The sequence below is a fragment of the Monodon monoceros genome, unplaced genomic scaffold (assembly GCF_005190385.1).
Source record: "Monodon monoceros isolate NGI ecotype Baffin Bay Population unplaced genomic scaffold, NGI_Narwhal_1 Super_Scaffold_9, whole genome shotgun sequence".
Classification (NCBI taxonomy): domain Eukaryota; kingdom Metazoa; phylum Chordata; class Mammalia; order Artiodactyla; family Monodontidae; genus Monodon; species Monodon monoceros.
In genome coordinates this window covers 23,077,614-23,100,078 of record NW_021703786.1, presented here as the reverse complement: position 1 = coordinate 23,100,078, position 22,465 = coordinate 23,077,614, and the positions used below count along the sequence as shown (strand labels likewise).

At 49.6% G+C, this 22,465-nt stretch overlaps 1 protein-coding gene across 1 annotated transcript in view; it reads left to right on the top strand.

Moving 5' to 3' along the window:
- Positions 1-22,465, top strand: part of ERN1 (endoplasmic reticulum to nucleus signaling 1) — an 83,236-nt gene that overhangs the window by 42,047 nt on the left and 18,724 nt on the right. The window contains exons 3-11 of the mRNA XM_029212325.1: positions 4,193-4,226; positions 5,295-5,367; positions 6,657-6,729; positions 8,861-8,983; positions 12,510-12,611; positions 13,408-13,669; positions 14,934-15,012; positions 16,326-16,491; positions 20,537-20,655. Coding sequence (XP_029068158.1) covers positions 4,193-4,226; positions 5,295-5,367; positions 6,657-6,729; positions 8,861-8,983; positions 12,510-12,611; positions 13,408-13,669; positions 14,934-15,012; positions 16,326-16,491; positions 20,537-20,655 — 1,031 coding nt within the window. The remainder of the gene's footprint in view (positions 1-4,192; positions 4,227-5,294; positions 5,368-6,656; positions 6,730-8,860; positions 8,984-12,509; positions 12,612-13,407; positions 13,670-14,933; positions 15,013-16,325; positions 16,492-20,536; positions 20,656-22,465) is intronic.

Here is a 22,465-nt window from a genome sequence, read left to right as displayed (position 1 = left end):
CCAGCATGGCATTCCAGCATTCCTCCTCACCAGAATAGAGTGAGGAGGAGATAATCGGAGAGTGCCAGGGTGGGTGTGGGAGGGTGGGATTGTGTGGGATTTGTAGGCCACTGTGTGAACATTGGCCTCTACTGAGTGAGATGGGACCCATCAAAGGATTGTGAGTGGCAGGGAAGCATAATCTGATTTGCGTCTTTAGAAGGATCACTCTTCTCTCTCAAGGCACTGACTTACAGTCTTAACACATATTTAACCTTCTTTAATCCACACGGAGATGCTGCATGAGTTTGGTGTTATTATCTCTATTTCTTTTTTTCTCTTCACTGATGAGGAAGTTGAGGCTCAGAGAGATTTGGCAGAGTAAGATTTAAGCATAGGTCTTTCTGATCCCAAAGGGCACACAGACTAGGAGAAAAGGGAGCGCTTGAAAGACAAGGGGTTCCAATGATGTTGAAGGGATGCTGTGAGTAGGAAACAGGATAATGGAATAGACCACGGAGTTTGGCTTCTGATGGCAGGTGCTGGCGGAGAAATGAGCGTCAACAGAACGGTTTGAGGCTTGCCCGCCTTCTAGGAGAATGGCGTTAACAAAATCGGGTAGTCAGACCAGTCTGGAGAGAAAGATGGAGGGTGTGATTTGGACAAGTGGTGGTCAAGGTGCTGGCAGGAGATAGTGGAAATGTCCAGTCAGTCCAGAAAGAAGAGCTCGAGAGATGGGGACCTAGAATTTCCCCACTGTGGTTATGGTTGAAGCTACAGAGGTGGATGTGCTCTCGGAGAGAACTGAGGGGAGAACCTAGAAAAGTTCCTCCCTGTTGGAGTAGGGAGTGGGGAGGAGAGGGGAGAGGAGTGGGTGGGAGAGAGAGAGAGGGAGAGGTGAGTGAAAAATCAGTGCAGTGCAACAAGGGCCACAGAGGCCAGGAGGTGGAGAGTCTCAAGGAGGGGAGGGATGAAGCCCGTGGGCTGGGGCAGCAGGCACGTGGGATAGCCCGCGGGGTGAAGGGTAGAGCTGTTGTTGCTGATGGACTGAGAGCTCAAGAAGGGAGCAGAGTGAAGAGTGCGGTTGGGGTCCAGCGCAGAGGGAGAAGGTGTGAGGTTTGAGAGAGGATGGGATTGAGGATGAAGGCGAGAAAGGTATTCTTGGAAAGACGAAAACTCACTTCTTTTGTAGATACAGGATGTTTACATTTATTTTAAGTCATTTCTGCCTCAGATTGAAAAGGAGGATTCGATCCGCACAAAACAGGAGCCCTGAGTGTCTCCAAGAGTAAAGGTTGTGCCGTTTCAGGTCTGAGCTGGATGGATCCTGGAGGGGAACCGAGTACAGTAGCTGCTCCCAGGGGAGCAGTGGGCAGATCTGTTTCTGTCTTAATCTTGGAGACCAAATACTGATTTCAGCTTTATTTTCCTCTTCTGATATCTTTACCTTTACCTTGAATAACACCCATTTTTATACTTGTAAAGTAACCCTTTTTTTTTTTTTATTCCTTCTGAAAGTAAAGCAGCTTTGTGAGATGGCTTTTATCCTTATCAGTCCCCTATAGGTAGAGAGGCTTATTTTGTACCAGTGTTTGTTTATAGCCTTAGGGTTAGGCCACTGTTCCTTTTCACATGGGTGATTTTTTTTTTTTTTTTTTTTTAAGAGCAAGAATCTTGCCTGATACCAGTTCTCATTATTAAATCCAAAACAACTCCTTTTTCGTGTTAGGCTTTCAGTGCACGTTTTCAGATGGTGCCTTTTGCTGGCTTTTCAAATATTTTTATCTTTTAACCTTTTCTGTTATGGAAAATTTCAAGCATATGTAGAGAGAAGAGTAAAAGGACAGGCCAGTGTTGTCAATTCTATCTTTGAACATTTGTCAACAGGCTGCCGTTTTTTGTCTTATCTGCCCCCTTCCCATATGATGTTTCTTTTTTCCTGTAGTAGTTTAAAGCAAAGCTCAGGTTCAGATGATTCTTTAAGGGAAAAACATGAGTGGAATAGGTCACAGTTACGCATTTGCTTGCGTGTATCGGAGCTGTGTTAGCAGTCATGCTGTGACGTGGCCTGCAGCTCTGCTGAAGTTTATTCCAGGGGCCCTATATTATGAATGGATGAGAAGGTACCCCTGCTGGAGTTCATGTCCCCTCAAGCCTAGGAGGAAGCATGGCTCTTCAACACCCACGTAGGTGTCTACCCATCCTTCTCTGGCTTCTGCTGGTGGCCTGTGTCTTAACTGGAACCTTTCTGGTGCAGGGCACACTTTGGGACCTGAGGCCTCCGTGTCAGGTGAGCAGTGAATAAGCTCTAGAAAACCAGGAAAGTCTGCGCCAGAGGACGAGACCCTGAGAGTGAGCAAACACTGTCCAGCAAAGATAAGCTCAGGAACAGGAGTCGAAATCCCGTTGGTCTCCACGGCTTGTTTCTGGTGAATGGCTGGGATTCGGTAGTGTCCTCCTCATCTGGGTTGATCTGCGATACCTTTAAGTGGCTGAAGTGAGCAAAACCGATGCCCTCTTGCCTGCTGTGTTTGCTTTGGAATATGCCTTCTTGCTGTCCCTGGCGTGCACGGCTTCTGGGCTGCGCTGGAGGAGCTGGGTTATAATGGCTCCCTGACTGTTTCAGTAGGGTGAGTGCTGTGTGCCCTCGTTTCCTGTCTCTTGCATCAGTCTGTTTGTGAGAGTATACCGAGAGGTGATTAGTGGGAACAATAAACATGTGCTTTCTGACTGAAAGTTCCTCCTGTTTCCCGAAATGCTTTTGGTTTTAATGAATTGTTTGTTCGCTGCCCACAGACCACACGTGGTGCCTGCGCTTCTGTTGTTGTGAACACCCATATGCCTTTGTGTCAGAGCCGGGCTTGTAAAGCAAAATCAACAGCTGATAAGGCTTGAAAGAGTTTTCCTTCATCTGAGAATCCAGGCTGACCCAGGGAATTAGACAGCTGCCTGTCACCATCAGCAGAGCCAGTGTCCAAAATCATATCACAGTATTTGCCGTCCTCGCCCCCAGCTTTGTACTTGTGGGCAGCGTGGCCTATAGCCTATGGGGTCTTGATGGCTGGAAATGCCTCATTGCTGTGCGGTCTTGTGCCTGGGGATTTAGCTCTGTTACAGCAGTGTCAGTGGCCTCTCTCTCCCACCTCCATCCACCCCATGGAATCGGGAGCATCCTCTTGATTTGTGCCCAGGAGAATCTAGGGAGGGAGAAATTCTGCCACTTAGACTATTGCAAATATTAAAACTGACTTGGAGAAAAAACTTTTTTTCTGATTTCAAAAGTAATGCCTACTTTAGTAGAAATTTGGGGCAATATAGAAAGGGTGGGGGAGTCATTTCTATTTCCAACAAAGATAACTTACAGTTCCCACTCTTTTTTTTGGCCTTTCCATGTAGTTTTTTTTTTTTTAATGCATATTGAAGGTTTTTCTCCTCAGCTACATTAATACTCTAGGTACAATGTTATCTTTTCTCCTGAACATAACAGTATAAAGATTTATACAGTTTTTTAAACTTTATAAGCCCTTTCAGAAGCCTTAATTTTCTACCAAGTGGACAGTCCATAATTTAACCATATCACTAAATAGTTAGGTCATTTGTGATGCTGCTGTGAGGATCTTTGTACTGAAAGCATTTTCCACATTTTGTGTTGTTTTAAAACTAGATTTTCTAGAAATGGAATTAATGGATCGAAGGGAATCAAGAAGAATGGACACTCAAGGCTCTATAATTGTCATATTCCTGCCCCAAAGGCGTGTACTTACCATTTACCATCCAGTCAAATTCTCATCAACAGCCAAATTGCTTCTTAAGTCACAGTTTTGCTTTTCCCAGTGGGAGTATCTAGCAGCAGGACAGGCATCTGACCAAGGGATGATTTAGGTTTTAGAAGTCCTTGACGTGTCAGATAGTGACATTGTGACCCACTGTCCACTGCGGGTTGTCACCAGTGTTTCCTCCTATGCCCGTCCCCCAAGTTAGAGGCACGTTTCCTGACAGCAGTTCCCTTCTGCTCTCAGGCCTCTCTCCAATCTCGGCGACAGTTGTAAGAGCTTACATTTGTGTTTCTGTGTGTGAGTTTTCTAAAGTGCCTTCACATACGTTATGTAGATAAATTTATCGGTCCTTCTTGTGAGCTAGTCCTGGGAACTCTAGGAATCTTGATATTTTAGAGTCTGTCTGACGGTGCCTTTGTTGTTGTTCTTTTGCACAGATCCAGTCCTGCAGGTTCCAACACACGTGGAAGAGTAAGTTTTCTGATTTGCTGCAGCACTTCCCTTTAATTCATTTTCTATTTTATTCAATCAGTGTTTACGAAGCTAGTTGCTGGGAGTACACGTATGCATAAATTTAAGGTAGAATGAGAGTGACTGAGACATAGGAAGTCTTACAGGTGCTTTGAAAGAAAGAAGTCTGTGTTGGGGAGAGGATGGTCAGTTCCCTGGGAGGCGGGGTGGGAAGGCAATGGTATTAAAAAGGCTTATTTGAGATGTAACTTAAGTCAAGTTTTGATCTTAAGCTTCCCAAGTCCTCAGGAGGGCCCAGGGGTCTTTAGATCTCTCCCTCTTCACTGTGCTTAACTGTGGAGAGGAGACAGGAACGTGACCTGCTACTAGAGTGTGTGTTTTGGAGTAAAAGTTGGATAGCACCTCCAAGAGCCTCAAATGATGCTATAAACACATTAGAGGAAAGATTCAGCAAGGGGTTTCTGAGTGACTGCGTTGTAGTTCAGTCGTTAGCAGGTTAACTTTACAAAAGAGCACCTTGAACCTGCTTCCTGGGAAGCTACTGATGAAACCTTGACCCATCCCCTTGGCAGGTTCTTTCTCATGTCAAGCTTTCAGAGTCTGCTTTTACTGCCTCCTAAAAATGAATGTTTGTGGAACACCAAAGGCAGATTTGTTCTCCCTGTTTACGTACCATGCCATGCTATTAAATATTAATTGTTGAAGTTCTATATGCAGCTGACTGGGAAACTGAAAAGCAGACTTGCTGGGTCCTTTTCACTTACTTTACCTTCATCCAGGACGCTTTGACGGAATGATGATTTAGTCTTCTGTGGTTTTGTACTGGTTTTCCTTTGTAGGTTGCTTTTTTTTCACTCTAGTATAGTATAGAGCACCAGAAGGATATTTTATTATCTGCGGGTAAAATGAAAGAGCAGTGGATGGAATTGTTTTACACACACACACACACACACACACACACACACACACACACACCCCACTCCCCCCACCTCACCAATCATGGCTTTGGTATTTTACTCTGTGCCCTGGGCTATAATCTTTCACTGATAATTATTGCTTAACTTCTAGGCCTGCATTCCTCCCAGATCCCAACGATGGCAGCCTGTATACGCTTGGGGGCAAGAATAATGAAGGCCTGACGGTGAGTGTATTTAGCTGCTTTCTACTCCGGAGGCTCTAGACCACTGACCTTCAATTTAGCTGTGCGTTGAGATCACCTGAGAGCTTAAAAAAAAAAATTTCTGGGGATTCTGAATCAGGTGGTCTGGATTGGGGCCTGGGCATCAGTATCTTTTCACAGCTTCCTCAGTGAGCTTTTAAATGTACAGCTCAGAGTTCAGAAACGTTGATCTGGACCAGCAGGTTCTCATGGCTCAGCCAGCACTCAGGAGGTGCTCAGCAGACACCGCCAGGCTCCAGACTGGAAACCTTGCAACGACTTTCTGATCCTCAGAAACATCTGGGGGAAACCTAGTCGTTACTGCCTCTCCGTGGCATTTTTCCTTTGCTAAGGCTTAGTTTAAACACCGGGATGATGGGGAAATCCACATTATTGGTTATTTAAAGTTCTGTTTACTAAAGCTCAAGAGAAATCTTTGCTTTCTTGGAGAGAAAGGTGACAGCATCGTAGAAGCAGGTATCTGTGGAACGGTTTCAAGAACACAGAATGTTCCAAAAATAAAGTATTCTGAAACAAACGTTAACCAAAAGAACTTGTCAGATGTCAGCTGTAGACTCAGAAGAATCGGTTTTATGATGAAATGCAGTTGAAACATGTGGATTGCTCTGAGTTTCTTTTCCTGGCACCTACCATAACTTCCTTTTAATACCAAAAGACCCAATTCTCTTCTGTTTTTCAGTAGAGAATTATTTGCTAGAGAAAACACCAAAACTTCTTTTCCTGCCTCAAACCCCTGTGTTGCCCATGAGTGATGACTTCTCCTTTCCCTCAAGGCTTCAGCTGGGCACCGAGGCTGCTTCTCTTCAGAATAGTCTCATGGCTCACTCCCTCTCTGAGGAGCATTTTCTATTCAGTCAAGCCGGCTCTGGGACAATTTTCCAAGACAGGACAATTCTTCCTGCCCGCCCCCTTAGAATTTCAAAAATTGTATAACCCTCCATATTTGTATGTCTTTTCGGAGAAGGTTTGTGTCATCCCCAGGAGCGCTCTGGACAAGAGACTTTGAGGGGCTTGTCAAGTAAAAGAATTCTTGTTTATAATGCCCAGAACCTGGGAGCTGAGGGCTTGTCCAAAGTGGATAGGGGAGCCTGGGGTGCCCCTTCTCCCTGGTTTCCAGTTAGGAAAACTCCCATCTACCATCAACAGTGCTCCTCCCTTTTAGCAGAATTGGGTAACAGAAACTGTGCAGTGAAATTGTAATAATTGCACAAGACTTGGTTATCTTTTCCTTTTTTTTTTTTTTTTTAAAGAAACTTCCCTTTACGATCCCAGAGTTGGTGCAGGCATCCCCGTGCCGAAGTTCGGATGGAATTCTCTACATGGGTAAGGGTTCCTGAAACTTTGATCCCTTTTGGAAATGAACCCCAGAATCTGGGAAAGTGGCGTGTCTGAGAGAGAGGTGTAGAGTCACTCCCCCACTGGCCCTTCTGGGAAAGGTCTTTCTTGCCTCGGTTGTGCTGGTTCACGCCAGGATCAGCTGACCTATTAAGAAAGGGTTCCCCCCACTTGGGAGCAGACTTGACACCATTAGGTTACTCATTTAACAAGCTTTTAGCTGCTGTGTTGACCTACCCTTGCGATTTACAGATTGCAACTTGCAACGTACCCAGAAGCAACTGGATGAAATTTAAAGTGAATACCATCGTCTGAGCCAAGAAAGGGAAGCCAGGCTCTGCCTATTAATTATAGGGCTTTCTTAGTATTTCCTGCTATCAGAATATTGGATTAAAAACAGCACATAACAGCTTGCTTAGATAAGGTGCCTTCATACCTACAGGGGTCACATCTTCAAAGCATCAGATCAGCTGCTTTCCTTTTACCATGTTACTGCCAAAATGTCAATAAAAATGCATTTGTAACACAAATGAGAGCTGTGTTTGTCTTGAAAGCGTAGTAGTAATAATATCCTGTATTTATAAAGCAGCTTTCTTTCTGAGGAACTTAAAGTGCTTATTGCCTATTCATGCCTCGGGAGCTTTATGTGTGTTTGTGGGCCTCGAGCGCAGGCCCAAGCTGGATTTTAAGTTTTTGCCTAAGGAGACCGGGGCTCTTGCTTCCTTGCACACCTTCAGAATGAGGAAGCCCCCAGCCTGGGGATTCAGAGGAAGTGATCGGCACAGGCTTCCTCTGTCTTCTGGGCCATGCCCCGGGCCCCTCTGAACATCTTCTCACCCTCTGTGTCACTGTTTTCTGCCTGGTCTTCCAGCTCTGACCAGCAGTTCATCACTTAGGGTGCATTTAAAGTTGTGGCAGTTGGCCGATCCATCCACTAAAGTGGTAGCTGAGTTATGCAGGCTGTGATGGTCCTTGAAGTAACCCGAAGGGTGCCAAGCCAGATGGAAAGGGATCCTGGTCACAGCTGTTTGGTGATGTTTTCTCTCTGTCTTCAGATCTTTTTCATATTAAGACTTGTCTTTGAGAACGGGAAGTTGCGATCCACAGACAAGTTTCAGACGTGTGCTACCTCTGTTAGAACTAAGTGTAGCTTTAGCAAATTCTGATGCCCTGTGATCTTCCTGGCATCTTGGTACTGTGCTTCCAAGAGTCCCTTGAAATAGGAAACTTGGCTAATAAGGTAGGAAGACACAAGAGACAAGGCTTGTCTTACAAAGCAAGCCTTACAAAACAGAGACGTGCGCATCACGGTGAAGGCATTGACCTTCAGGTGGGAGCTGTATTTATCTTGAAATCGCCGTGGTAATAGTATCCTGTATTTATAAAGCAGCTTTCTCAGGAACTTACTAGGATGGTCTGGTGTATATAACCATAAGTATTGATACATATGCTTTGAGCTTTCCTCATCGTGTTGTTTGGCTATGCTGTCCACCTGTTTATAACTTTTAATCAGCTGAATGAGGGGAGGAGTATAGCGTGTGGCTGGGGAGTCACTTACTGGCTGGGGTCACGGTCGAGATAACTTTGGCCTCATTAGCACCAGGTTGCCACCAACTCTACTGCCCGGTCACAGGTACCAGCTAATTAGAGTTATAAACAGTAACTGTAGATCCTCTTTACATGAGGGCTCATTAGTAGGGACATTGAGATATATGAATGATGGTTACCAGGGAGACAAACCCCTGGGTACATTTCTGGATTTATGTAGATCCTAGTCTATGGGAAAAGGATTGCCTTTACAGGCCAGATTTTTCATATTTAAAGCCACTCATCAGAGCAATAAAATCTGTGAGTTATTACATTATTAGGCTTGGAGAAATGTTTATACCATGACTAGGTTATTAAGTTGTTATAAGACCCGGTGGTCCAAGAAGTTTTATTATCTCCACGTTACCGTTAACCTTGTCACCCTTGGAGCAACAGAGAAATGTGTTTGACACGTAAGAATTTCAGGCCTGTCTGCCAGTGCAGACAACGTCTTGGGCTGCTAGTTTGGCAGGGATGTGTTTCTTCCACATTGGGCGAGTGTAAATCACAGCGTGTCCTTGTGACCTTGCAGGTAAAAAGCAGGACATCTGGTACGTCATTGACCTCCTGACCGGGGAGAAACAGCAGACTTTGTCATCGGCCTTTGCGGATAGTCTCTGCCCCTCAGCCTCTCTTCTGTATCTTGGGCGAACAGGTAAGAAGGAACCTTTTATCATGTACAACCTGCCTGTCTGTAAAAAAAGGACCTGAAGTAGCCTCCCCGTGGGTCTCTGCCTCCGGGCTTCATTCTCTAGAAGCGGGCCAGAACTGTCTAGTCCACACACAGATTTACCATGTCACTCCCCTTTATAAGAGCCGCCCCCCAGCCGCCCCCCAGCCCTGAGGGTTCCAGTCTAAACTGCACCGTAGCCCGCAAAGCCCCCTTGATGCCTCCGCGACCTCTTTTGCCTCTTCCCCCGCTGCATTTCCCTCACTTAAACATTTCCAATCAGGTCCCAGAATAAGCGGCGCTATTTTTTTAAACTTGGAGTAGTGGGGTCCGTCTCTACCAGGTACACACGTTCTTGCCTGTGTGGCCGGCGTCCATTCTTCCTTCCCAGCGCTGCTCAGAAGGCTCCCTCTCCGTGAAGCCTTTCCCCGCCCCGCAGCTCCCCCACTGCCCGGGGACCACAGCTCTCCGTGTTCGGCACGCACAGCCGTTCACACCGCCCATCGGCGGCCCTTTCCAGGCATCAGCAGCGCCCTCCTCCTCGGCACCATTTCCCACCTCCTCCCTCCAGAGCCCCTTCCTTCTCAACACTCATCACTACATGTTTCTAAATCATATGTGCGTATTTTCTGCCTCCCCTGCTAGACTGTCGGCTTCCTGAGGGCAGGACTTGGTTTTGTTCGCCTGCCGAGTCTCCACACCTGGCGTGTTGCTGGCACGTAGCAGGTGTTCAGAGGCTGCAGCGAGTGAATGGGTGGGGGCCTTTTCCTCCAGGGATCTGCCTTACTCATTTCACGTGTGCAGCCCCTGACCTATACCACTACTCCATAAAAACTGTGGCATGGACGGCTAAAATAGAGCTAAAAGGGGAAGCGAGCCAGAAAACATTTAGAATGGAAAGATTATACCCAAAACCTAAGATGCAGTCATTACAACTGAGCACTAAACTTAGGTCTAAGCATTCAGGTAGCCAAGGCCTTAAAAAAAAGAGAGAACCTTCCTTCAGGTGCTGTGGAAAACAGTGCTTTTCTAAAAATGAGTGAGACTAATAATCTTGGGCCCTAGAGGCTGGCTGAGCTCTCCTGTAATCACAAGGGAGGGTCTCTGTGAAACTGCAGGACTCTCCACTCACCCCCAACCCCCATAACTATCAAGTATTCCAACTGTAGTGGCCACTTAGGGTTTGTTGGTTGGTTTACTGTGTCCATCAAGTAAAGCCTTACAGTGGTCCCGCCTTCACCCAGGAATAAACATTGCTTGGTTCTCAGGTAGAATTGCGGTGTCTGAGGGAATCGGGCTATTCTCTGGCGTCCGGTGGCGTGTGTGTGTGTGTGTGGGGGGGGGGGGGCGTGTAATGCTATCTGTTGTTTCCATTATCTGTCTCTGCATAACAGACCGCCCTAACTTAGCGGCTTCCAACACCAACATTTTACTGCTCACAGGTCCATGGGCTCAGCAGGGATGGATGGCCTCCACTCCACAGGCTATTGGCTGGGCTCACTCAGATGTCTGGGACCTTGGTTCAGCTCCATGCAGATAGCCTGGACTTCTTTACATGGCAGCTGGGTTCTCCTCTTGAGTAAAAGTGGACGTTGCGGGAATTCCCTGGCGGTCCAGTGGTTAGGACTCTGCGCTTTCACTGCTGAGGGCCTGGGTTCAATCCCTGGTCTGGGAACTAAGATCCCATAAGCGGTGAGGCACGGCCAAAAAAAAAAAAAAGTGGACGTTACAATGCCTCTAAGGTCTGGGCTCAGAAGTCCTGGAATTTCACTTCCACTGCAGCCTGTTGGTCAAAGCAAGTCACGGGGCCAGCCCAGAACCAAGGGGTAGGGAAATAGACTCAGCCTCATAGTGGGAAGACTGTCACGTAAGGTACAGGGATGGGGGAGTATTGATGGTGGTGATCTTTTCAGACCTTCCACCACAGGCTCCCCTCTGGTTGCAATAATTCACAACCCTCCTACATGCAGAATATACTCACCCCTTCCCAAGACTCCCCAAGTCCAGCCACAGCATGGGGCTCAAAATCCAGCAGCTTGTGATCTGTATCTGGTTTGGAAGTGGGCGAGGCTTCTGATCTGGAGACCTGTGAATCAAAGGAGACACATTATCTCCCCTCCAACATAGACACAGATAGGAGAGTTGCACTGGATACTCCCCTTCAACAAGGGAGGGAAGGATGGACACACAGCCGTCACTGGTGCTTAGTGACTCTGGAATCCAGCCAGGCACATGTTTTCAGGTTCCCCTACTCTGAAGGCAGGGAAGATTCCTTGATTAGGGCCCAGTCTTGCCCTCTGGAATTGGTTCCCCAATACATTGTTCTCAGCAGCCTGGTCCTTCCCTCTGAGAAGTCCTTTCTTTTCCTTAAGAAACAGTGAGGGTTTTGTAGCTTTCTCAATCTGTTCCTTGTCCATTGAAAGTTGGGGATAAAGAGGACTTTTTTTTTCCCCCCATTTTTGACTGTCTCTGTTTTTTTGGGTCCATGCTGGTATCACTCCCTTAAAAATCTTCGTGGGCTTCCCATGTGTCAAATTATAGTCTACTCCATTAGATATAAAGCCATACCCACAAATCTCTCTACTTTGAGGTATGGGACAGCACTCTTACGGTTCTTAGAACCCTCTTACCTAGCAGAGGGTCTATGTAGGACCACCTTAAATCTTTCTGAGGCCTCAAAGGAGGGCCTTAGAGCCTCATCTTTGATTTGATCTTGACCCCAGAGCCATTTTTTATTGGTAGCACCTGAACCTGATCTTTGCCCTAAGGCCATTTTTCACATTGAGAATCTTTTCCAGCTAGGGCATCAGTCCTGGACCCTGTATTGTTCCTCTAGATTCAGCTTGAAAACTGAATGGTTTCTTCTTTAGCTTATCTCCCTTGCGTCGTACCATACGCAGTTAAGAGAAACCACTTGGTGTGTTCTGCATTCCGCCTGGAAATCTCCTTAGACAGATCCACGAGTTTATTAGGTACTTTCCTTCTGTTTTCCAAGTTACTGCAAGAAGTAGTTCTACTAATTGTGTCGCCACTACCTAACCTGGACCATCGTTTTCAGCTTCCAGCAGCAGTTTCCTTACTGCTCTTCTAGCCTCCATCTGCCACCCGGTCCCAAGGTCAATGCTACACGTTACAGGTTTTTGTTAGGGCACCATCGCACATCTGGGTAACGATTTCGAACCTCAGCTGTCTGTTGCTATACTGTGTAATAAACCACCCGGAAACTTAAGTGGCTTAAGACAACACCAAGACATCGCTCATGATCCTGTGAGTCTCGAGTTCAAGGGCACAGCGTGGGCGGCCTGCCTGTGCTCCACCTGCTGTCGGCCAGGTTCGCTCCTGCGTCTGGGACTCCAGTCTTCCTCCACGTGGCCCGTCTCTCTCCCCGTGGATGGCCTGGGTTTTCTTACACACCATTTAGGGAGGATTCGTCTGTTATAATTTAGATGAGGTCAGCACCTCCGCAGGTGCCGTGGCCCCTCCAGGTAACAGGCTGGTGTGTGTTCCCCAGAGTACACCATCACCATGTACGACACCAAAACCCGCGAGCTCCGGTGGAACGCCACCTACTTCGACTACGCAGCTGCGCTGCCCGAGGACGACGTGGAATATAGTAAGTTCCCCCAGCACCTCGGTGGCTTGGTGAGGTCGGGCGGGTATTTGTGACCTGTGGGGAAACGAGGGCTCCAGAAAGCTGCATTTTCTTTTTAGACACTCTTGGTCACCAGGTTCTGGACTTCCATGGACTCGTAGTAAATACTTCAGTAGTCAGTGTTGAAGGCAGGGGCCTGGGCGAGAAGTGTGGAGGGAACCCAGGTAAAATGGTGGCGAGTTTAGCCCGAGAGGAGGGAGGGCACACTTTGTTGAGTCCCTCCGTGTCCCAGAAGGAAGTAACTACAAGCCCATGGGAAGCAGAAGCAGAATTAAACATCAGCTTGTGACATAAAAGCCAGTTTTCCCATCTTAACACTGGTACCCGAAAGTCTGACAGACCTCCTCTGCGGTCACACGTGGGCAGTGGCAGTGGTCAGCCCGGACTTTCAGCTTGCTCGCTAGTTTGAAATGATTGCTGTCAGATGCCAGATTCATAGGCTCTCCATTGCTTCCTTTCTTCTTAGCAGTTGAATCCCACTAATTGAATCGAATGCTATTACCAAGTGAAGAAAGAACATTACCACGTGAGAGAGTGGCCCTGTCTTATATTTATAAACCCGGCAGCTCTCAGTGTCTTGCTATCGTAGGGCCTGAGAGAGTTCGCTGGAAGCCAGCGGAGCTGTCTGGAGGCGATCTGAGAACACTCCAGAAGGCTTGTTTCCTCTAGCTGAGTGGCTGCAGCTTGCCAGGGGAGTAGAGGATGTGGTCGCAAGCTGGGTGAGACTCGACACGCTATGTTTATCTGATCTGTACAGAAATGTCCCACTTTGTGTCCAATGGCGATGGGCTGGTGGTGACCGTGGACAGTGAATCTGGGGACGTCCTGTGGATCCAAAACTACGCTTCCCCCGTGGTGGCTTTTTACATCTGGCAGCGGGAGGGCCTGCGGAAGGTGATGCACATCAACGTCGCTGTGGAGACCCTGCGCTACCTGACCTTCATGTCGGGGGAGGTGGGGCGCATCACTAAGTGGAAGTACCCGTTCCCCAAGGAGACGGAGGCCAAGAGCAAGCTGATGTGAGTCGGGGACTCAGGGCAGAAGGGGGCGGCTGTGGCCCTGGTGTTCTGGTGCTGTAGCAGCAGTGAGCCGTACCATGACCTGAGGACCAGGGCTCGGGGCCGGTGTCCCTGAAGCCGTGAGGAACATAAAGAGGCAAGAACGGCTTGTTCTGAAACCTCAGAATCTAAGAACTGGACACTCCTGGACGCTTCAGATTCTCCAATAGTAAATAAATTAAAATTATGGGTGGGAATAGGAGAGAGACTGCCTTGTCTACCTGTAGTACAATCTGGATCTATCTCAGGTGGTGGGAATATGAGAGACGTATTTATTTTTTAACTTTCTGTTATTTTCTAAAATTTTACTGTAAGTCGTGTTTGCTTTAAAAATCAAGACCAAAGTGTCAGGGGGTGTGTCTAAGACTCAGCAGGCTCGTGTTCTCCATCCCCACCTGTGAATAGCCTGTAACTCGGTCACTTAGCCTTGCTGGGCCTCAGCTGCCCACTTTGCCGAGCCGTGGAGGAGATCGGGTGAGTGTGAAATGTTCTCTGAATTTACGGCACCGTTCAAATGTAAGGTGGTTTGCAGAGAGAGGTTTAGAGAATTCAGCAGGTGACCCAGCCCAGACTGGCTACTGATAGTAACCAGCAGGGTCTGGATGTGCAGCCTCGCGTTGTCACGCTGATGACAACCACGGACAAAGCCAGATCCCCTCCCCTCCTCGATGCCCCTAACAGGGACCCGCTGGAAGTCTCGCCGGGTTTGGGATTTCCTGTGCGTCCCCTGGATAAGAGCAGTTGACTCTCTCAGGGCTTCTGTAAAACCTCTAGAATCTTTAGGAACCACAAGACACTACAGTGGGGATTCTGGTGGCAGCTCAGTTGTCAAAGCACCCTGGTCGGGCCGTCTTGGAGGCTGTGCCATGGTTACAAGCCTCCAGTCTCTCCCGGGTGATCGTTGCTCGTGGTCCTTTCCTCAGGCTGTCGCGGGAGTGAGCTAGCGCAGCCCCGCCATTTGCAAATGAGGAAACCCCGGCTGGCAGGCAGGTGGCCTGTGCACGCTTCGAAGGCATCAGTGCCAGCGGGCCCCGCAGTCCCGCTTTCCTGGTTCCCAGGGCAGTACCCTGTCTTTACACCCCCATGGCCCAGAGAGCCTCGGGGGTTAATGTGCTTCCTCCTAGGAGTGGGATTCGGGGCTGTGATTCTTCTCTCCAAAGAGCCCCCTTTTGTGGGGTCCAGAAATTAAATGACAGTGGAATGCATGTATCTGTTTGTCTCCTAGGCCCACCCTGTATGTGGGGAAATACTCTACCAGCCTCTACGCTTCCCCCTCAATGGTACACGAGGGGGTCGCCGTTGTGGTGAGTCCACTGTGTGGGGCGGGGGGCTCATAAATGCAGCCTCCGAAACAGTCCTGTGCCATTTTAGCAACGAACGAATGAATTACATATGAACATCCTGTTAGCTGACGATGCAGGACGCAGATCTTAACACCCTCAGAAACAGTTCCTACGTGTACCATGTCTGTCAGGACCTCATGAGAAGAGATGCACCTGACTAAAGCAGCCTCCTAAGCCTAGGAAGCCCCGGTTACTCCCCTTGGCTTTTCAGGTTCAAGTCTAGACTCCCCAGCTGGGGCTCACGCTCCCCTCAGGCCAGCCCCGGACACCCATCCACTGCCGCACGGCTAGTGTCTCTGTGGGGCTGCACCGTCCATCCTCTCCCTGAGTTCCAAGAGTTCCCTTGTTCCGGCTGCGCCTCACACCTCAGATGCTCTCCCGTGTTCCTTTTTTCCTCTTCAAATCCTGTCCATCCTTTCGTGACTGGTCCAGCCTCCTGGGACCTCGCCAGGTTGCCTCAGGCGCTCAGTCAGCGTCTGAGGTATCACAGTCCCGGCCGCCATTTTGGTCCTTATGACGTTTGAACTGTTTGGTTGGCATCTCCTGTCTTCACAGTGAGTCAGTCCTCTGCTCCCGTGTCAGGGCAGCGCCTGCCTGGGTCCAGCAGTGCCCGAGCCAGCACCGGGCTCGTGGCTGGAGCTTTCCCACCCTGGTCACTTGTATCATGTGTAACTCCTTCACTTATATCTGCTTCTCACAGTAGCCTCTTGGAATTCCACACACACCCTTCCTGATTCCCAGTTCCCACATTTAAAGAGATGTCCACGTTTAAAAAGACGTCTGAGGGACTTCCCTGGTGGTCCAGTGGTTAGGACTCCGCACTTCCACTGCAAGGGGCACAGGTTCAATCCCTGGTCGGGAAACTAAGATCCTGCGTGCTGCGCGGTGTGGCCAAAATAAATACATAAATAAAAGACATCGGAATTTTATTTTATTTATGTATTTATTTTTTTAAATATTTATTTATTTATTTGGCTGTGCCAGGTCTTAGTTGCAGCATGCGAGATCTAGTTCCCTGACCAGGGATCGAACCTAAGCCCCCTGCATTGGGAGCTCGGAGTCTTAACCACTGGACCACCAGGGAAGTACCCCGAATTTTCAGTTCAGCGTTGTCACGTCCTGAGGGAGGGGCTGCTCCTGCCCAGTCTTGGGGCCTTGGAGTCCTGCTCTGCCTTCCTGACCAGCCCCACAATAGGACCGCGTGCTTAGGACAGTTGCAGGCACACTGCTGTCCACATGGGCACCCCCAGCCTCACTCCAGTCTGTCTTCCCAGCCCCGAGGCAGCACCCTTCCTTTGCTGGAAGGACCCCAGACCGACGGTGTCACCATCGGGGACAAAGGGGAGTGTGTGATCACACCCAGCACGGACCTGAAGTTCGACCCTGGGCTCAAGGGGAAGAGCAAGCTCAACTACCTGCACAACTATTGGCTGCTCATCGGTAAGAGCTGGCTCCTCGTGGCCGTGGTGCCGCCGTGCTGCCTCCTGGCGGCCAAGAGCCGACATTGCTAGTTAACAGTCCTCAGCTCTGTGCTCAGTTCATGTCCAAGTTGGTCTTTCAGACCTTGGAATATTTCACCCCCAAGGAAAATAAACAGGCTAGCTGTGTTACCAAGTCAGTTCTCAAAAATCATCTGTCTAATGTTCCAGAACTCCAGTACTAAATAGTGTAAACTTTGTGCAGTGACCTGACACATGTTGGATGTCTGGGGCGTGCCGGGCACTGGCAGTCAGCATTCTAGGATATTTCCTTATTTCTCACAGTGACCCTGTGCAAGGTCAGCACCCTTGGTATATCCACGTAGAGTTAGGAAAACAGGCAGTTTCTGTGGAAGGAGTCACTTGGGAGTTGGTGTGGGCGTGGGCAGGCGGGGCTGGGGAAGGAAAGGGTGGAAGACCCGGGACGGATTGAGGGTGGTGAAGGGTTGGAGGCTGGACTTGGGTGCAGAAGTCCCGGGTGTGTGGGGTGGTCCCTTTTTTTTTTTTTAATATTTATTTGGCTGTGCTGGGTCTTAGCTTCGGCACGCGGGATCTTAGTTGTGGCATGTGAACTCTTAGTTGCGGCATGCATGTGGGATCTGGTTCCCTGACCAGGGATTGAACCTGTGCCCCCTGCGTTGGGTGTGTGGAGTCTTATCCACTGGACCAGCAGGGAAGTCCCCTGGGGTGGTCCCTTTTTCCTTCTCTTCCGTTTCTGCCACCATCAGTGATAAGTTGAGATGACACCGGAAGGCAGCGAGTGTGACCGATGCAGGCAGAGGTGACAGGAGCTGTGTGTCTGGCAAGTGTCCCCAGTAATTAGAGCAGGACGGAGTTTTCTTGACCGGATTTGCCTTTCCAGTGCGGCAGCCCCCTCCCCAATTCTGCCGTCTCCCAGCGCCAGAGGTGGGGAGAGGTGGGGATGCAGCCCCGAGGTGCTGCTGGAGCACGCAGGCGCTAATGAGCTTTGTCCTCCCCATTCTCTCCCGGTGCGGTGGTGCTCGGTGGTGTTCCGTGGTGCTTGGTGGTTGCTCGGCGCTCGTGTCGACTGGGACCAGGGCAGAGAGAGGTCAGGCCTGGGGGCGCCGGGAAAGGGGTGTGGAGCCGCCTGGGAGACTGCAGGGCCAGGAGGCAGCCAGGCGGTGGCATCTGGATGGGGGTGTGTAACTGGGCATCACAGGGAGGAAGGAAACTGGATGTCCTGGAGCCCCGATCGGTTGCTTTGTAGTCGTCCAGGCCTTGTTGTCTTTTGTTCATCCTGACTCCTTACAGCTGTTTTTCTTCTGGTTATTATTTTTACCAAATAATGGGCAGAGGAGGTAACAAAATACTTCTACCCTTTTTTGAACAGAATTAGTTCGGAAAGTGTGGGTGAATGGGCCCAAAGTGGAGGAAAAAAAGAACTGATGGGCAGAGGTCATTAAAATCACAGGGCCGCTTAGTTTTACAAAGCAGTTAAGGGATACATTGTCTACCAGTGATTAAGAAGTGAAAAAATTTTGGAAACTAAGGAAATGTGTGAGACCAAAAAAAATCCAGAAAAAGTCTTCATGGCTCAGTTGCAAAATGATATCCTTTTATTTTATTTATTTATTTTGGCTGCACCTTGCGGCATGCAGGATCTTTCGTTCCCCAACCAGGAATTGAACCTGTGCCCCCTGCAGTGGAAGCGCAGAGTCTTAACCACTCATTTGCCAGGGAAGTCCCGAAATGAAATCCTTTTAAAATGGAAAGGTTTTCCAAGTAAGAAAACTGAGAAACCCGACAAGGTATAAAGAAGTAATTAGGGATGTACCCCACAGTTCGGAAAGCCCTTTTGAGAAACTTCAAAGCTGGTCATTTCTAAATAAGGTAGTGGGACTGAGTGATAATTTTGTGTAGACTGAGGGCCACGGGTAAAAGGATATGCTCGTTTATGTCCAAATATGTCCTCTGATTTGGTGATTGTGGACGACATTAAGGATATCCTCACATTCGCCTTAATCTTGAAAATAAGACGAGTTCTCCAGGCTTGAGTGGTGTGGTCTGTGGGTTACCCCAGAGCAGTGGCCCTAACCTGGGGTGCTCTCGGCTCCACCTGGGACCTACGTCAGATAGACACGCATGACCCCTGGAGCTCCTGATCCAGGAGGTTCAGGGCAGGGCCTGTGCTTTCAGCTCTGGAGCCTGGACATTATTGGATGGTGATAGATACATCACTAAGACCAGGTTCTGTTTGTACAGAAGTGTTTCAGGAGCTCACGATTACATTTATAGCACAGCCGGTTCAGGGTGCGCTCCAAGATGTTGCTAAAGGCCCCACTACAGGGGAGGCCTGCTTACAAAGACTACAGGACGAAGAGGGGATTCGGGCTAACCCCTTCTGGTGCAGTGTGTTGGGAGGTGCCCTGCCGAGGGGTGGGACTTGGAGCTCTTAGAGCAGCAGGCGCTGCAGTGCAAGGTGGTGTGTGGAGGGGACCCCTCATTGCTCTTAGCGAGACGGTCTCCTGTTAGTGAGCCTCAGAGGTACCTGGAGAGACTCCTGGTCAGATCCCTGGGCCCCACCAGCAAGTGCGATTCAGAGGTCTGAAGCGGGCAACCAGTTCAGGATATCCCGCCGTCTCAGCATTCCTTGGAAGACAAGGGGAACTTGGTGGTGGCTCAAAACAAATTTAGGCTTCCGTTAGCGAACAGTGTTATGGTACAGTTAGAGAACTGACCCAAAGAGAGAGAGTTCAAGGGGCTTTCTCCAGATGAGAAATGTATGTAGCTCAGACTAGTTCTTGTTTGTTTTTGTCTTGGAAATACATACCATACGATCTTTGATAGGTTTGGGAGAACAGAGGACAGAGGTGAGACTGGAATTGAGGTGAGATCTGATTGCTGTGAGAGAACAGAGAAGAAAGCAGTCAGGGTGCTGAGAGCCCAGCTTGAGAGAGTGACTGGCTCTTCTGGGCGGTGTGTGGAGTCGTTTAACTTCAGAACTGAAGAGATCGTCCAGCCATATCAAATATCGTTGCTTTTATTTTATTTAGCTCTGTCCCTCGCACACAGTAGATGCTCGATAAACGTGTAATGAATGACTGCTAGACAGCCTTGAAATAGTTGTGTGGGGAACAGTGAAGGAACAAACAGGGACCCGGGATCCCCAATCCATCCAGCAAACGTGCTGTCTTCTGAATAATTCACTTCCCAGGAGGGAAGCTCGTGTTTAGGTAGTGGGAATAGAACTCCACCTGTGCGATTTAAACACCAAGATGGGGACTTGGTACCCTTAGTGGAGTGATGTGACAGGGGTCAGCGTTGAAGGGAGAACTCCTTGAGCTTTTTTTTGGGGGGGGCAATATCTTTTTTGATAAATTTATTTTATTTATTTATTTATTTTTGGCTGCATTGGGTCTTTGTTGCTGCATGCAGGCTTTCTCTAGTTGCAGTGAGCGCGGGCTACTCTTCGTTCCGGTGCACGGGTATCTCACTGCGGTGGCTTCTCTTGTGGAGCACGGGCTCTAGGCACATGGACTTCAGTAGTTGTGGCATGAGGACTCAGTAGTTGTGGCACACAGGCTTAGTTTCCCCGCGGCATGTGGGATCTTGCCGGACCAGGGCTTGAACCCGTGTCCCCTGCATTGGCAGGCGGATTCTTAACCACTGTGCCACCAGGGAAGCCCCTCCTTGAGCTTTTGATGAAGCTTCATAGTGCCTCACAGTGTACGGCCTTGATTAGGGATTATCCACACGACCCTTGCTCTGAACGTGTCCTGGACATCCCGATCCCTCTCGCGACAAGGACACTTCTTTGCTCCTTGTTGTGAGATTCAGAATACTGCACTGATGCCATTGAGGAATAAAAGTTCTGTCTTGACGGAATTTCTCTTGTCACTGCCTCCCGCTCTCTCTCACTTTACAAATGTGAGCGTCTGCATCGTGGGCCCCTCACTGGGGAGTGATGGTTGCTTAAGCTTAGTGGGTCAAGCGCAACCACTGTGTGGAGAAACTGTTCTCATGAGAGGTTGTGCTTCCTCTCACAGGACACCACGAGACCCCACTGTCTGCATCTACCAAGATGCTGGAGCGATTCCCCAACAATCTGCCCAAACACCGGGAAAATGTGATTCCTGCTGACTCAGAGAAGAAGAGCTTTGAGGAGGTGAGTGGGGAAGTGGACAGTCAATTGGTGGCCCCTCGTGTCAGGTGTTGGGGGATAAGGCATTTGTCCTGCCTTTATAAATTTATTTATTATTTATTTATTTTTGGCTGCGTTGGGTCTTTGTTGCTGCGTGCGGGCTTTCTCTAGTTGCGGCGAGTAGGGGCTACTCTTCGTTGCGGTGTGCGGGCTTCTCATCGCGGTGGCTTCTCTTGTTGTGGAGCACGGGCTCTAGGCATGCAGGCTTCAGTAGTTGTGGCTCGCGGGCTCTAGAGCGCAGGCTCAGTAGTTGTGGCGCGTGGGCTTCGTTGCTCCGTGGCACGTGGGATCTTCCCGGACCAGGGCTCGAACCTGTGTCCCCTGCATTGGCAGGTGGATTCTTAACCACTGACCACCAGGGAAGCCCTGTCCTGCCTTTAGAGCCTGCAGTCCACTCAGGAGGGGAGAGTGGTACACGGGAATCCACAGCAAACAAAGTGCTGAGGACTGACGGGGAGGAAGGGGGTTTCCGGGAGGCTGTGGGAGAGGCAGGGGGCACTGGAGGGGAGCATGCAGAGGTAAAAGCCTGGAGGGGGGCTAACCCTGCATGTCCAGCTCTGGGGCTGAGGAGACAGCCTGACTGCATCCAAGGATGTCCAGTGGGGAACAGGGGGCAGGGGATGGGATCACACGGCTACAGAGGAACCGTATTCCAAGCCGGGCAGCAAGCGAAGAGCTGACAAAGAGAGCAGGTGGGGAGACTGAGGTTTTCTGAAGCCAGGCATGGCCTGTTGAAAGTGGCCTGCTTGGCGGGGACCCAGGGCACCCACAGAATGGGTGTGGAGTAGCGGGGAGGCCCTGGCCCAGGCCGCCCTCCTGAGCCCCGGGAGACAGCCTGCTGTCAGGGTCTCAGCTGGAGGCAGACGGCCAGCCAGGCTAGCATGATTTGAGGGGAGTTTTCGTTCACACTGTGGGCAGTTCTGGGGTTCTCTGAGCGTACTTGGGCCTGAAGCGTGTGGGGAGGGAGTGGATCGGGCCCCAGACCAGGAGCCTGGAGCTTCAGATGAGACGCGGCGGCAGCCCCACAGAACTCCAGCTCTGTCTCATCTGCTGGTGTCCTTGCCGGAAACTGGGGGCAGGGAGCCCATCGCTTTGCCCAGGTGGGCAGCCTTCTGGGGCACGGAGCAGGTGGGGAGGCTGGAGGGTGGCTGTGGGAGCCGGGCTGGGGGTCCGACCATTCGGGCTTGGCGGCTCCTGCAGCCCTGCTGTGTGGTCCCGGCCTGAGAACGGGCCGTGGCCAGGGTCAGAGGAGCAGGGGAGCGGCTGGCTGATGTGAGGGCTGTGATGGCGTCAGATTCGCATTAGAGATTTAGATTTTATCCAGAGAGAAAGGAGAAGAAAATCCATGGATGTTTAAGATTCCCGGGTGCAGTGAGTTGTCCCTCATCTCTGGAGGGAGCCAGGTTGGAGATAGCACTGGCGCCCTAAAATCTTGATCTGATTTTGATCTGATTAAAGCCAAGCATATTTGTTATTGAACACTTAGAAAATAATAAAAGTTTAAAGAAGAAGATTAAACAATACCCGTAACCGAACACCCAGAGATGGCTGTAGTTGAGATTTTCCTGTTTAATCGTTTAATTTTGAACAGAGTCCTTTAAAAGTCCGTGAAAATACTCTGAGGTGCATTTATCTGGTAATAAGACTAACTTTTTAAAACAAACACACGTGAGCAAATGTAACTAAATGAGTGTTGTCTCTGGTCACGTGCTCAGCAAACATTCCTCAGCTGCCACCAGCCACGCCCCCCCCCCCCCCCCCCCCCCCCCCCCCC